The following is a 16,719-nucleotide window of genomic DNA, read 5'->3' as shown; positions in this document are numbered from 1 at the left end:
TGTGTGTGTGTGTTGATTTTTATTCTCTTTGGAAAAATATTTTTGACGATGCCTTCAACATTTTAACATAGAGGGCCTGGGTGTGGCGGCTCTTTCTTATAATCCCAGCACTTCGGGAGGCTGAGGCCAGTGGATCACTTGAGGTCAGGAATTCAAGACCAACCTGACCAACATGGTGAAACCCCATCTTTACTGAAAACACAGTTAGCCAGGCATGGTGGCGCATAACTATAATCCCAGCTATTCTGGAGGCTGAGGCAGGAGAATTGCCTGAACCTAGAGGTTGTGTGAGCCAAGATTGCAATGCTGCACTTCAGCCTGGGTGACAGAGTGAGACTCTGTCTCAAAAAACAAACAAACCAAAAAAAAAAAAAAAAAAACAAAAACAAAGGTCCTGGCATTTCTGATGGGTTGTTATTACATGGATGGGTCTAGAATTTGTACTAGGCTACTTGGTTAATTTTATTTGAATGCTCCTTATAAACAAACACTCAAGTTAACCCATTGAAATTGGTTGATGTCACCCATGAGATGAAATTAATTGCTTGTTTCGGTTAAAGGCTCACTACTCTAAGACACTCTTCTCTTACTTTGACAAAACTATTCAGAGTTAATGAACACATTGATTTAGCAAAACCAAATCTGAATAACATGGTAAACCATCACTAATGCACTATGTGTGTGCCTAGGTGGCTGACTTGCCCTCTGTATGTAATTGACAATTCAGGCCTAACAATACGGATTTGTTTGTATGAAATGACCTTGGGAGGCATTTAGTTGAGCACTGTCATACAGTGGGCCCCAGAGAGCAAAGTAAATAATTGAAAAAGAATTCCATTTAAACTGTGCAAGTGAGTAGGATTTGGAGAATACCACCCTTGAGTTAGTTTTTTATTTATAAAGAGCATATTTGTTTCTCAGGTGGAAAAACATCCTCAAACTACCTTACTTCATGAATGAGGTCAGAAAAGTCTAACAGAGCCAGGTGTAGTGGCTCGCACCTGTAATCCCAGCACTTTGGGAGCTCAAGGTAGGCAGATCACTTGACGTCGGGAGTTCGAGACCAGCCTGGCCAACATGGTGAAACCACATCTTTAACACTAATGTAAAAAATTAGCTGATGTGGTGGCAGCCTGTAATCCCAGCTACTCAGGAAGCTGAGGCAGGAGAATCGCTTGAACCCCAGAGGTGAACGTTGTAGTGAGCTGAGATTGTGCCACTGCACTCCAGCCTGGGTGACAGAACAAGACTCTGTCTCAAAAAAAACTAACAGGACAGAAACACAAGGACAAGGGTAGTCTAAGGACAGGCTATGTGGTACACCAGGGGTGTAGGATGATGAGAACAGAGTTCCCATGTCTAAAGGTGCCAAACTGGAGAACTCTCAAGGTTCCCCCACATCAGTATTCTGTAGTTTGGAAAAAATGATTTTGTTTTTTTACTTGAGTTAGAGCATGTTTTCCCAAGGCCTTATAGCTGTGAGTACAGGATGACTCTAATAACTGCATCAGAATTATAAACTGTCAGCACTGGGATGGTTGAGTCGACTAAACAAGCAGTTTTCTCCCATTGTCTGTTTCCTAGATGGATGAATAACAATTTCAGCCTCTCCACTTTGTTGTAGCTCAGTCAGTCTGACATTTCTGATTGCTGAGAGGTTTCTGGAAATGTTCTAGGTCACACATTGGAGTTAATTCAGGAGATAATGCAATTCCAATGGAATCATCGTTGTCTCTGCTGTCAGATCGCGTATTTTCGGAGTGCAGTTGGTTGAGCTGCACAACTCTGCAGATTTAATACTACATACTTGCTGCTTTGCGTCTTGCCCTCAAGTCTTAATAAATGCGCTAAAGGTCTGATTGGAAACTGTGAGATAAATTATATGTTTACTATGCCAAGTTAAGTAAATACCATTTGAAAGGATTACTAGAGGGTACAATCAAGTTAATTGCTTTAAAAATCTTTTTTGATTTACTGGGCTCTATGAAAATTGTTAAGCAATTGATCTGCCACAGTACATGAGCTGAAGAAAGTGGTGCTGAGTCCACAAGGTTTCCAAGCACATCCCCTCTCCTGTGCCTGGAACTGCCCCCTAAATGACAAAAGAGTCCCCCCAGGACCTGTATGCAAGTACTGTGGACAAACTGTTGTACCGCCAGAGAAGACATATGTTGACAGCTTGACATTCGGGCTGACAATGGATTTCTTTTTTTTTTTTTTATTCTAGATGCTGAAGAATACCAGCCTCCAATATGGAAATCATACCGTGAGTACCTGAAATGAAAATGTCCTTAGAAATGTTTAGCAGGCGACCTTTTTGAGTAATTCTTGGCATTGATGTAGTGCACACAGGTGGTCTCACCTCACAGCACTGAAAACTCAAATCTTTCTTTTCCACTAAGGAAATAGATTAGTCAGAGAGGATTAACCGAGCCCCCTCCCCTGACCAGGACCTGCAAAAACCAGCTGTGGCCCATTTCAGAAATGCTTAGAAAAGAGGGGTAGACTTTCTGACTCTCTGCCTGTCAGTTTGGGGCTTTATTTATTTATTTATTTTTACGCAGTTGGTTGGCAAGGGTGAATGTGCTGACTTCTGTGAATTATGTTTTTGGCCAGTCATTCTAAGGATATAATATCATATGACATCAGTCCCTGAAAAATGAACAGATAGCGAAGAACCATGTTTGGTCACTAAGGGTGGCTCTTAGAAATCCTGCCTGATCATCAGTCACCAGCCTAGCTTCCCTCATGAAGGCAGGCGGCTGTCATCGCCTCAGCCTCATCTCCTCTCCTCTTTTCTTAGTACTCTATGCTTGACTCAGGAACTCCCCACTGAGAGAGGCCAGGTCTGTGGTAGGAGGAACCCACTGGGTCCAGAGCACCGGGACACAGGCCCTGGCTCACCCTCCACTTCTGGAATCATCATTGGCATTCCTAATGATGCTGCGGGGGTCACCACTGCCCATCGAGACCCTACCTGGTGCTGACCACCGCACCAAGCAGCAGCCAAGACCTAACTTCCCACCACAGCTCTGACAGATGGGGACTTTCTTTTTTTTTTTTTTTTGAGACCAATTCTCTCTCTGTCACTCAGACTGGTATGCAGTGGTGCAATCTCAGCTCACTGCAACCTCCACCTCCCTCCCAGGCTCAGGCGATCCTCCCCCATCAGCCTTCCAAGTACCTGGGACTGTTACAGGCACCACCACACCCAGCTAATTTTTTGTATTTTTATTAGGGATTTTGCCATGTTGCCCAGGCTGATCTTGAACTCCTGAACCCAAGCAATCCACCTGCCTCGGCCTCTTAAATTGCTGGGATTACAGGCATGAGCCACCACACCGGGGCTATGGGGACTGTTATTATCTCTGTTTCACATGTAAGGAAACCATGGCTCAGGGAGACTAAGTAACTTGAAGTTTTCACATAAAGTTGTGGGTAGCATTCTGAGTGGAACCCCACAGCCTGCCAGTGTCCAAGACTTGTCCGTTCTATTCAAAATCTTATATATGCATAAGTTCATGTATACATACACACACATACACATATTATATATGGATATATAATATATGCATATTTATAGCTACACACACATATAAATATATACATATGTATTTGTTACAAAAGCAATACAAAGCTACATAAAAAACATATTAGGGAAATACACAAAATTGGGAGTAAAAATTTCCCATCATCCACAAACTGGCCCCCTCCCCATATTCTAGTCCCCTCTCCCCTTTCCAAGTAGCTGAGCTCTGTCAATCTGGGGAGGCAGATCCTTCCGATTGTTTAAAAGCCCATGCTTCAGGTTAGGCATTTGTGTTACTGTTGTGTAAGAACGGCTTTACGCTGTACTTAGTGTCCTTCAGCTTGCTTGTTTCACTTCACAAACGTCTTGTTTTTATCTCTCCTTGCCAGCACATACAGAGGCACCTTGTTCTTCATTACATAAGTCTGTTCTTCCATCTGTGAAATAAAGGGGCTGTGCTGGCTCTCTAAGGGCCCTTCCAGTCTCATGCTCTGCATCCTGATCTTCTGTTTTGAAAGGCCCTGCTAATGACTTAGTAATTGGATGTTTTTGTTTGTTTGTTTCCTAATGGAGTGTGAAGAGCTCTGACAGTAAATCAACAGAATATCTGTAGTGAGAGGCATTGCGTGTTCCATGACTTACTGTGCTTCGCACACTGGCTTGCACACGGCCTTGCATACCTTGACGACCCAATAAATATTTGTTGAGAGAATGCCTCCACAGAGAGTTTGCTGAAGCGAAAATATGGCAGGGGCTCAAATTCGTTTTGTCTCCCTTTAAGAGATGTTGGGCCACCCAATAACATGTCTTAAAAGTATTTCTGTGTCCTGAGAAAGCCATTTACATGTTAACAATATCGATTTTACCCTTTTGTATTCATTTTAAGTTTGATTTTAGGATCTAACCAAGTTGTGTTTTTGTGTTTTTTTAAAGAACTCTGTAATCATAAAACTTTACTTGCAAAAGTTCCTCATTAATATATCTAACTAATAGTTATCCAAGCTCTTGGCGTCAAAAATATGTTAACCAAAGCCTTCCAGATCACCAGTGAGGAAGAACTCTCTTTTGATCATCTTGATCCATGAATTATTTGAGTCTGTGTGTTAGACCACTTATGAATGTACCTCACAGTATTATTATCAAGCTCATGCTATTGCATCTTATTCCCAAGAATATCATCCATTCATTTAATCTTTCAGCAAATACATTCTACATGTCAGAGAATAAGTGTTAGAAATCAACAATGAATAAAATGTGGCTTATACTTGCCTCCAGTGTACAATCTGGTGGAAGGAGACAGATGGAAACCAACAAACTTGAAAGGCAAATGAACTCTGGTAACAAAATACTACTCCTCTGTCTCCTGGGATTAGAGAAGACTATAGTAGAGGTCAAGTTTGCATGTGGGTCTTGAAGGATGACTAGGAGACAGAATGCAATGACCTTCATGAGATGCTTTTTAAAAAATCCAGATATGCAAAAATGGTATTATTTTCCTGACGTGAAATTTCAACAAAGCTATCAGAATATTGAATTTGTTTTATTTTAAACAAATTGTTTGTAAACTCATTACAAACCCCAGGAATTACCAAGCCTTTCTCTTTGAAATGTTCACAAATTATCCTTTGAGAGATTAATTTTAGATACTGATGTCTGACTCATTAGCATATCATGTATGGAATCCATATTCTCCCATCACATACTTCTTTTTAACTCTAGCAATTTTTGGTACTACCAATTCTCTCCCATGTTTACTAGATCCACTTTGTTTTTGCCATCACATAGGATTTGGTTTAAAAATTTATTATTTGCGATGATTAAATGAGTAAAGAGCTATGTTTTCATTGACCTTTTTTGGCGATAACTTTGACTTACTTAGTGTCAGATCCTTGTTGTGAACCATTGGCCACAATTGCAGCATTATTCCTACAAGAAAATAGGAATAATTTGTCTTAACCAGCCATGGTGACATGCCTTGTAGTCCTAGCTACTCAGGAAGGCTAAGGTAGGAGGATTACTTGAGCCCACAAGTTTGAAGCTATAGTAAGCTACAGTTGCACCCCTGTATCCCAGCATGTGTAACAGTGAGACCCTGTCTCTAAAAACTTCCTTTAGTTTAAAAAGAGAAGAAAATTAGTCAGTCTAATAATTCATTTTAAGCAGCAGTTTCTAAGATTTATTCTTAGCTGCAAATACTCCTTTCAATCACACTGATCGGCTTAAGCCAAAAGTCCAGAGTCACTGGTTTCAGGCATAACTGTTCCAGCAACTCAAATGACATTACCAAAATCCAGGGTATGTATCTTTCTTTCTTGGCCCCACTTCCCTAGATTTGACTCTACTCTTACTATGTTCTTCACTTGTGATGCCCCTTTAACAACCAAAAATATTAGGGCTATGGCTTCCTTATCCAAAAGCAGCAGGCAGAGGGACAGTCTACTACTTTCTTGACACATCTGACAAAGTCTCAGAATTGAGAGATAACCAGGTCTCATCCTAATTGACCCTGGTTGTCCATTCCTGACTCTATCACTGTGGTCAGGGATGTGCTGACTGCCCTAAACCAATCAGGACCCACCACTGGAATTCAGGAAAGGATGGATCCTATATAACCCTGTACAACATGATTAGGAAATCTGGAGTAATAGTGAAAGGAGGAAGATGAAAATGGATGCTGGAAAGGTAACCATAAATGTCTGGCTCAGAAATTTAGAAGAGTAAGAAATCAGCTCTCTCAATATTTTATATAAATTATTCTGTTCATTAATTTATTCACTCCTTCATTCAAGAAATGCATATTAAGTCTCTGTCCTATGCCAGACACTATGCTTGGAGTTGGGCCACAAGGATGGATAAGATCAGCTGCTGACCCAAGGAACCATGATGCCTCCTGAAGGCTTTTAAGTCCCTGCCCTCTCTGTTCTTTTCCTTTTCTTAGAAGCTAGCGTGATGGTTCACTGAGCCATTTCCATAGAATAATCCTGTCCCAAAGTATCATACATCTGCAGCTAAGTCCCAACTCTCACGACCAAACACAAGAAGCATTGGTGAAGTCACTGAGAAAGGTTTGGTTTCAATGCCCTAAAAAAAAAGCTACTTTCAAGCTCATTTAAAAATAATAACAAAGCTACTTTCTAAAGTTTAAGCCAGAACTGTATGAACTTTCTGCCTGGAGCAGGCAAGTTCAAACACCAACGACCATGGGTATGCCCTGAAAGATTTTTTCTTTTTTTAAGAAGCCAAGTGCCAATTAGGCAGCAGATGCAGTGGCTGACAGCTCACCCTGGAGGCTCCCCTGGGCAGCAGGTCAAGCAGGCATAGCCTGTGCCTGTTTTTCAGATTTGGAGTTTAGAACCTCAAAACCCTGATCTACAAAATCCCCGCATCAGAATCCCTTGAGAAGAATATTTGTGGTAATTATTCCTCAGCCTTACCCCAGATCTCTGGATCAGAAAAGTGGTGGTGGGGTGGGGATGGGTGGGTATCTGCAATGTATCAAATCCCACAGGTTTCTCTTATACATACAGATGCTTGAAACTCTTCAGTGTGCGGGCAACTGTCATCTCCTCCTAGAGGTTTTTCACAGGGCCATTCGAGAAGATAATTAAATCTCCATTAAGACTTGACATTCTGTTAGCAAGGGAAGGCTTCCCATGGCAGGCTGGAGGGTGTGGGGTTGAGCCAAGGAAGACATCTGAAGCACCTACAATTCCTTGCTCATACCCTTGATCTTTTCCCATGAAAACTGAGATAACAGGGACATTGAGCAGGGTCATACTGGCTGGATTCAGCTCCTGGGTCTATTTACCCTCCTTAGACAGAAGTAGGCTGTTAGAAGCCATCCCTGCAGGATCTCCTAGGAGCTGATGGGGCTGGCCTGGGCTTCAAGGCCACCCAGGCTGTGGGCTTTCACCCATTAGCAGTCTGATTCTATTCCCAGAATGAATCAAGTTTTCCTGCTGAAGAAAAAGTAAAACAGTCTGTCAGTGAGCTCTCAGTGTCTCAATCTGCTTTGGGTATCTCAGGGAGTTAGGGAGCTCTGCCTCCATGTTCCCCAGTGACTGCCACCCCTGCCAAACAGCTTACTCTGGTGCTAAGAATTCTCTGGTGTGCAGCAGAGGGCCAGGGCTGGGAGTGCCTGGCACGTATTTGGGACGTTGCTGCAGAAGCAACTCCATCATATCACCTCTCAGCTCACAGACCACCCAAGAACTGACATACATTGTTGCATGTGACTTGTCAAATGTGTTTGTTGAACAAAGAAAATTCAAGAAGCAACATTTTCAGATTATGAGACACAATTCAGTTATATGAAACCCTGCCTCAGAGACTATGCTTGGAGTTGGGCCACATCAGAGACGTTTTTCATGGATGTTTGTTCTGCTATACCTAACTTTGAAAATAATGGGCAGGCTCTCATTTGAACTAAGAGAGGATATCGGGCCTAATTTTTCTAAGGCTGCCATGGTAATTGATTTCCATCTCATTATCTTTATAGCCAGCCAGGTAACCCAGATGGCAAATAGGCTCCGGTGCCTACTTGCCAACTTCTGTTGTTTGGGACAGCATAGAACAGGGTTTTGCAGATTCTGAGACCTGTGTATTGAAAAATAAGCCCTCAAAAAGCGTCTGCTGCTGAGGGGCCAGGAGAGATTGGTGGCAGTCCCTGGCTTCCTGGGTTTTCTTTCTCCTTTCCCTCTTCCGAGTTGCCGCTGGCTGGATTTGTTCTTTGTGGGTTGTGAGATTGGTGCATTACAAAGTTTTTCTTTGCTGAAGCTCAGAGGGTCCTTAGAGAATGCAGCTTTAGGATTTAGCCTGTTGACACAGGAGGGGAACTGTTCAGCAGTGTTCCATCACCTGCATCCTTTATTTGTAAATAGCATCTCAATCTCTCAGTCATTCAGGGTCCCTCCCTCCATTCGTTTTGTAAACCAGTCTTGTTGATTCTCTTCTGAATCTCTAAGGCCATCAACTCACCTTCTCATCTGCATTTGCACCAGTGTTACCTTAACTCACACCTTCACAACCTCATCTGTGTATCAGTAAAACACTGTTCTCTCCTGGCGTCCTTGTCTCCAGTGTTCCTCGTGTCTGACCCCTCTTTCAGCAACAAAGGACCATGGCTCCTAGTTATGGATGTGAGTGAATCTGTTGAAGAGCTTTAAAAGGAACAGATTTGGGGGCCCCAAGCCGGACTGGGAGAGTAAGCATTGCTAGAGCTGGAGTTTGGGAATCTGTATTATTTTATAACCACTCCTACATTCTAATGTGAGACCTCTCCACCATCTAGTTAGGCAACCACAGGCCAAGGCTGAAAACTACAGGCTTTGAGTTTTGGAAATTGAGGCTATGAATCTTGATTTCATCCTATTATCTGTGTGACCTTGAGCATCTTCAAAGCTGGCAGGCAACCCCACTACTTTATTAGTGAGGGGAGTAACAGTTATCTTGGAAGCTTTTTGGGAAGATGAAGTGAGAAGATGCATATAACGTGCCTGGCACATGGTCTGTGCCCAGAAAAGGGTAGTATTTATTCTTCTGAATAACCTTATCCCTATTACCAATATTTAAAACAGACTAGATCATGGTGCCTCCTGCTCAAAACATGTGACTGTCCCCTTGTTACAGACAGGACAGCCATGGTCCCCACCCTGTCATTCAAGGTCCAGCCCCACATGGCCTTCTCACACATCCCATGCCCTGGCTGGACAGCCACACTCACCTCTTGCTGACCAGTCAGCCCATCATTTCCTTTCCCTGCTGTTCCTCTTTCCTCTACCTATAACCCTCTCTCTTCTCTACCTGCAGAACCCTTCTAATCCTTCAACGAGAGCTCCCTGCCTCTTCCCTTGGGAAGTCATTCTGACAACTTGAGTAAATCGAATCGCTTCCTCCTCTTTCACTGTTAAAGCACTTGGCCCACCTTGGTTTCGTGTCTCCATGCATGTCCCCCTCACTGGCATCTCCTCGAAGGCACAGATTGTGCCCGATGGGCCATTAGATACAGTCTGTTCATTCACCAAATGATTAAAAATGTGTTCACAAAGCCAGTTCAGCCATACCTCCCATGTATCACTGTTGGTTTCAAGAGGCATCAGTAATGAATGGGAAGAGGATCCTCTCACTGTGGATTCTGCAGTCCTTCTTAGATCTAGAACTCTGTAATTCTAGGAGATGGCCCCTTTGACTCCTGTTACACACACATTGTTGGTAACATTCTGCTAAAAAGCAGCTTAGTAGTGTTGGGCTGATCCAAGAGGAATAAAGGGACACATGCATTAAATATCTGCTACAAGGCTGAGCAGGGTGGCTCACGCCTGTAGTCCCAGTGCTTTGAGAGGCCAAGGTGGGTGGATCACTTGAGGTCAGGAGTTCAAGACCAGCCTGACCAACATGAGGAAACCCTGTCTCTACAAAAATACAAAAATTAGCCCAGCATGGTGATGTGTACCTGTAGTCCTAGCTACTTGAGAGGCTGGGGCAGGAGTATCGCAGTGAGCCAAGATTGTGTCACTGCACTCCAGCCTGTGTGACAGAGTGAGACCCCCTCTCAAACAACAAGAAGAACAAAACCATCTACTGCATGTCAAGCACTGTTCTAGATGCTGGGGATTCTTCAGTGCACCGAACAGCATCCCTGCCTTCAAAAATCTTACAATTTAGTTAAGGGAGTTGGTACACAAAATAAATAAACACAATATTTATGTCTTGTTTATTAATTGTGTTAATGATGATGAGATAAACTCAATATGTCTTGTTTATTAATTGTGTTAATGGGGGTGAGTGCTGTGAGGAAATTTAAAATTATATGAAGGAGCAGAGGGATAGGGTGGAATTTGATACAGGCACGTCAGGGAAGGCCTCGCTGATAAGGTGGGATTTAAGCGGATACTTGAATGAAGGGAGGCAGTGAGCCATGTGGCTATCTTGAGAATGAGTAAGCCAGGCAGAAGGAACAGTAACTGCAAAAGCTCTGAGGCCTGGGAAATATAAACCAGGGAAGCAGGATTAATGGCACCCACCTATATTTCCAGCTACTTGAGGGGTGGAAGCAGGAAGATTGTTTGAGCCCAGGAGTTTGATTCTAGCCTGGGCAACATAGTGAGATCCCATCTCTTAAACAGTTAAACCAACAAAAAAACCCAAGGGCTTGGGAATCAAAAGGATACATTTTAGCTCTATGCCTTGGGGCAAATATTTAACTTCTCTGCACTGTTTCCTCATTCCCTACCCAGAATGATAATGATACAAAGTTATTTTCTCTGGTTTATTAGAAGATTCAGTACATGTTGTTCCTGACACATGGCAGGCACTTGGTGTGCTGGTGCCCTTCTCTTCTCCCAGACTCTCCATTCATCCTCAGAGCCTCCACATAATGCTGACTGTGGTATCTGGCATATAGCAGGTGCTCGCATATTTGCTCATAAGAATCACAAAGGAGCACTTGGCTAAAAATGCTTCTCTTGTGTAACAGGTATGTGTTCTTTGCCACCTCCATTAAAAATGATATTCCCAAAGCCGTTTCAGCCATATATCGCTGTTAGCTTCAAGAGGCACTGACAGTGGGAAGAGAAGAGTGGCCAGGATTCTCTGAATGTGAATTCTGAGTTCCTCTGTGATTTTAGGAGATGGCCATTGTGCTCATTAATAGCAACATCCTGCTGAAGAGCAGCTTAGTGGTTTTGGGGGTGATTCCAGAGGAATAAAGGAATTCCATGCAGCCTCCCTGGTGATTAAGGAGGGCATGAGCTATACTGGGGTAGCCAGAGGAATGTCCACAGCTGTTTTTCTGTTTTTGATTGGCCTCGGGTATCACAAGAAGCCTTCTCTGACCTTATCTCCTATAGCCTTTTCTTCTATTTTGAATAAGCAATACATATGATTCAGAACTCAAAACAACATAAAGTGTACAGTGAGAAATATTTGTCCCACTCCTGTCTTTGTCTTTCCTTTTATCCCCAGGTGGTAGATGCTTTTTATTACTTCTTTGTTCCTTCCAGAGTTTCTTTATACAGCTGTAAGCAAAACTGAATATACATTATTATTTTCTTTAAATGAATGTATACTCTACATATTTGTGTGTGTGTGTGTGTGTGTGTGTGTGTGTGTGTGTGTATTACCTTGCTCTTTTTGCTTAACAGAATGTCAATATTAACCCAGGTCAGTGCATAGAGAGCTTTCTCATTCTTTATTACAGGAGCATGGTATCCACCGGAAGATGTACTATAGTTAATTTAACTATTTCCTTCTAACAGAGATTGGTAAACCAAGTCTTGAACAGATGATGCCTTGCTAGCCCTGTATTTACTGCACTTTTTCATAAAAACATTTGGGCCTCTCACTAAAGCTGATAGGGTTCTTGAAAGTAGAGGCTGTGGTTTTATTTATATTTATATCCATAGCACCTCAGTAAAATCTGGGGATACATGACAAAGCAAAAACAAACATGATCCCTTCCCTCACAGCACTACTTACAACATGCAGGGAGAGATCATTGTTTTTGGAAATCACACCAATAAATACAGAACTATAACTGTTGACAAGTTATATAAAGGGGATTATAAGAGCATAGATGAGGGTGCTGTCTTTGGATCTGGTGTGAGATATGTTGAGAAAGACTCCTCCGTGAGGTTGATATTTGAACTAAGGATACGATGATAAGGGGCAGATAATGAGAGATAGAGACGGAGGAGAGGGAGAAGCCATAGACAGAAGGAATGGCATATGCAAAGGCCCCGATGTTGAAGGGAGCACTGCATATTTAGGGAAAGGGGAGGAAACAAGCTTGGCTGAGCAGAAAGCATGACACATGATGACACCGTAGAAGGAGACACGCAAAACCATTTAGGGCATCTGATCTCCCTCTGAGAGCAGCGTGAGGCCATGTAAGGCTTTTAAGCAGGGTGGTGATACGGTCTGATTGATGTTTTAAAACAGTCACCAGGGAGAAAACAGTCTGCAAGGTGGGAAGAATCCAGAGCTTGCAGTAGGGAGTTAATGATAGGGATGAAGAGGAGTGGATAGTCTTGGGAGATGTTACAAAGCGAAAGTGATGGGTCTGCTGATGAACTGACCATCTGAGGTGTGATGAACAACTTCTAGGATGCCGGCAGCTAGAGAAGCAGGATGAAGAATGGCTCCTTCACGGATTTCAGAATTCCCAGAAGAAGCCTAGACTTGGACAGAAAGATCTTAAGTTCAACTTTTGATATGCTGAAGTTGAGGTCCTTTTTCTTTTGAGAAAATCAGGAGGAATCTGTAGGAAGTAAGATATACGTTCTGGAGCTTAGCAGAGGGTTCTGAGCAGAGCTGTGGGAGCCTTTGTGTGTAGGAGATAAACGAAGTGAGGTGTGGAGGAGATTCCCTAGGGAGAAGAAAGAGAATGAGACCTGGAGAGGGTCTAAGGTAAGTCCTGTGGTCAGTGGACAGGTAGAGGAGGAGGAAGAGCAACATGCATAGGAAAGAGGCAGCCAGGATCAAAGGAAGAAGACCAGGACGGTGATGCCATGGAAGCCAGTGGAGATAGCACAAGGTGAACAGTGTGTGCCAACTCGTTGATGATCTTGTATGCTAGGTCGTTCACCTTTTCTCCACCTAGTCCCGCTATCCACGTATTGGCTCATTAGGATCTGAAGGCTCTTTCTCTACATGGAAGCAGGTGTGTAAAAGCCTTCTTTTTATCTGTCTGTCATTTTTGGTGTCCTTCTGAGCTAAAGGGTTATGTTGAACTCTCTTTTCCTTTCAGAGATGACTATAGTCATCCTTAAGTGACACATCAATATGGGTGACCTATACCTAGAAATGTGGTACATTTCAAAATGTATAGAGGGTTAGATAGTATCTTCTCTGTGAGAAAGGCAGGTAGTCTACACTTCATTTGGTAAGAAAATAACCATGTTGAACCAAAGACATTGGGGAGTCATAATTACAAAAGGTTTTTCATCATTTTTATCTGTGTTTGCATATGATTATCTGCCCTTCAATTACATTTTTTATTTTGAGCCTAAAAATAAATCAGAAAGTGTTGCTTATCTTATTACATATTCTAGAAAGACTTTATCAGATCTAGTTTAAAAAAAAAACTTTTTATAGATGTATTCCATCTAAAATTAATTCTTTCCTCTCCAGGATTCTGAAGATAATATTAACTTTTTAAAGAAAAAAAAAACTGTATTTTCATGGATATAGAATCCAAAGATACCTGCTTAGGGTAGCTTTTCCCTTTAGCAGAAATAATAAGACTAGCTGAGCAGCAGAAAAATCACTCATTATATTCTGAAAAAAATCACAAATAATTGTCTGATAAATTGCTTTCTATACAATGACCTGCTTTCCTCCATGCCTAAGCCTGAAAGTCTGCCTTTAAATTAGGTTAGAAAGGAGTTACTATTATTTAAGATGAGAAAGGGCCCAGGAAAGAGGAATGACAATGGGTGGGAAGTCTTCAAATGGATGAGAATTTGCAGTGTGATAGACAGGGAAAAAATGGAGGGAGAAAAGAGAGAGAAATGGCTTGGTGTTTCATTCACTCACAGAATCAGTTATGTCTTTGTACATAACTAACATTTCAGAGAATGGCACTCCTCTTATAAAGCCAGTTCTTTCCCTGGTATGTCAGGAGACATAGGCATTTAAGTTCAGGAATCCTATTATATGATCTTACCACTCAGGTACTCACAAGTATAATTTCATCTTTAAAATAGTCAGAAGAATTTTAGCCATATTTGGTCTTCCAAGAAAGCCATAAAATGAACAATGCCAGTAACAATTATGAAACTAAATTGGCCTTATAAGAATAAAAAAATCAATTTTGCAAGTTTTTATTCACAGCGACTAATTTCCATATAAATGATCTGACTTTATCCAGTCTAAAAAATGTGCCTGTATTCTCTTTTTTTTTAATATTTGCAATTCTTGAACTGTACTTGGATGGAAATGTTTGAAGGCATGTTGATATGTGTTGCAGTATTCTAATTCTAATTATTTTCTCTCTCTCTTTCTCTCTTTTTTGGCAGTATATCAGTTACAGCAAGAGGCACCTCGTCCCAAGAGAATCATTTGTCCTCGGGAGGTCAGTACTCAGCTATTTCCAATACACCTTGTTAAATATGATGAATTGTCAGCACTATGTTGAGAGTGGAGGGATTTCAGGTTTCCTGGGAGTTGATTTCTATTAACATTTGTTAGAGTGTCAAAAAATTTAACGTCTTCATAATCTATATTTTGACATCAGACATTATTTAAAAATTGCAAATCAACTTGGACTCAGATGTCTCATATTTTTAACCATTGCCAAGACAAATTAAACAACCTTTGTAAACACGAAAAAAATGTGTATTCTGGTTGTTTTCTTTGTTAATATCATTTTGATTCTTTTGGGATCTTTTATTATGAAATGCTTACAGTAAAGAAAGTACTGAGAATAATAAACCTTTGGGTACTTTCAGTGCCCATATTTAGCAAATCTTTATGCTTTGTCATATTTACATGACATTTTAAAATATAAAGCCCTACAAAAAAAGTGATGAGGTTTTAATTCTTGGAGATAGCTTAAAAAATATATCAACTTGTAAAAGTGCTTGCCAGTCTACAGAACTTTCCTTAATTCACTAATCAGTTCTCTGATTCTGTGGGATGGCAGCAAGATTTGAAAGGCAGGACTAAGGCTCTATTTTCTGTTTTTATTCTGATCCGTTTCTTTAATAGCAAATTTAATCTCCTTCAAATCAAAGGCCCATGGGTCCTTGCTTATTTTTGTTATTACTAGGATTAAATACAGAGCTGCAGACAGGTTTTAAAGTGCCTTATCAAGGGGGAAAGCCTCCAATTCCAACACTCTTGAGATTCACTCTTGAGTATTAGTTCTGTTTGGATCTGGTTTTGAACATGTTTCAAAGACTTAGGTACATGCATCCCCATACTCAGATCCAAGTTATCATGGTTGAATACATTTTTCTACATAAAATGTTACATCTGTTGAGGGGTGATGAAATTTATCATCTAAATTTTAGTGCACTGTAGACTTTCTCATCCCAGGCATGTGGCTGGAGACGAGGAAGTAGCTGGTGCTTAAGGAAAAATCCAGGATGAGTTCTATTTATTTGGTACTCTGATCTTGTCCTGTCACTAACTCTGCAGTCAATATGTTCAAATAATATATTCAGTAATTTATTACTAAATATCAAATAATTTGTTATTTGGTATTCAATAATCAAATCCATTAATACTGAATTTTTTTAAATGAGAGAAAAATAGGATAAATATAAATTTTTGAATGAGATGCCCTAAATAAGGGTGTTCTCAGTGCAAATTAAGAAACAAGTTGCTAAAAATTCCTTCACTCCTACTTTTTATTGTTTCTCCATCAGAAAAATTATTGCCATATGTAAGGAGGTACAGAAGTTTAAATTTCTCAATAAAAATGTTGTAAAATTAGAATACAACTAAAGACTCTATCTAGGGACATTAATAAAAAGATACTAGGCAAGGTCAGGCATCAGAACTTGAAATGCAAACAGATAGCAAGCAGTCATTCGTCTGTTTATTCTGCGCATGTTTTTGGAGAGCTGACTCTGTTTCAGCTTTGGTCTTGATGTGGACAATATAGCAAAGAACTTGGCTACTGGCATTTTGAATATCATAATAAAAGACAACAAATGTATGATGTGATTAAATATATATTTAAGATTTTGTCTCTGTTTGTATACATATGTGTGTGTGAAAGAGACAGGAAAAAAGAAAGAGAGAGAACCTCTCTGCTTCTCAAAATCCTTGGAACCATGTCAGTTGTCCCGTGAGGCAGGTGGCGTGTTAGCAGTGGAGGTAGGCAATTTGGATTATCCTTGTGCAAACTCTTCCTAGGGTTCTGCTGAAACTCTTCAGCCATTCAGTGGGCCGAGGGGCCACTGCGTATCTATTTGCTGTTGCAGTGCTGTCACCATCTGCTGTGACTAAAGGATATGGTGCCCCTGTCTCTTCTCTTCCCCTCTCGTCTGCCTGTTAAACCATGCTCATTACCTTTCAACCTTTACCAATTTGATTTATTAATAAGTGATGTCTGGTTGATGCTGGCTTTCCTCTGGAATTCCATATCCCATGTCTGCCACGAAACCTAACGTGAAATGGAGATTTATGAGCTCCCTTTCCTCAGCAGGCAGCATGGGGCCCATCCAGCCAGTCAGGTGTCGGGT

The 16,719-nt window shown here is 41.2% G+C and overlaps 1 protein-coding gene across 5 annotated transcripts in view; it reads left to right on the top strand.

The window, feature by feature from the left end:
• The window catches only part of CHN2 (chimerin 2), a 322,514-nt gene that overhangs the window by 159,644 nt on the left and 146,151 nt on the right, over positions 1-16,719 (top strand). For all 5 annotated transcript variants that reach the window (XM_078342504.1, XM_002751440.7, XM_035253537.3 and 2 more), the window contains 2 exons: positions 2,228-2,266; positions 14,545-14,600. In XM_078342504.1, coding sequence (XP_078198630.1) covers positions 2,228-2,266; positions 14,545-14,600 — 95 coding nt within the window. The remainder of the gene's footprint in view (positions 1-2,227; positions 2,267-14,544; positions 14,601-16,719) is intronic.

Source organism: Callithrix jacchus, chromosome 11 (genome assembly GCF_049354715.1).
Source record: "Callithrix jacchus isolate 240 chromosome 11, calJac240_pri, whole genome shotgun sequence".
NCBI lineage: Eukaryota > Metazoa > Chordata > Mammalia > Primates > Cebidae > Callithrix > Callithrix jacchus.
This window is presented reverse-complemented; position numbering and strand designations above follow the sequence as displayed.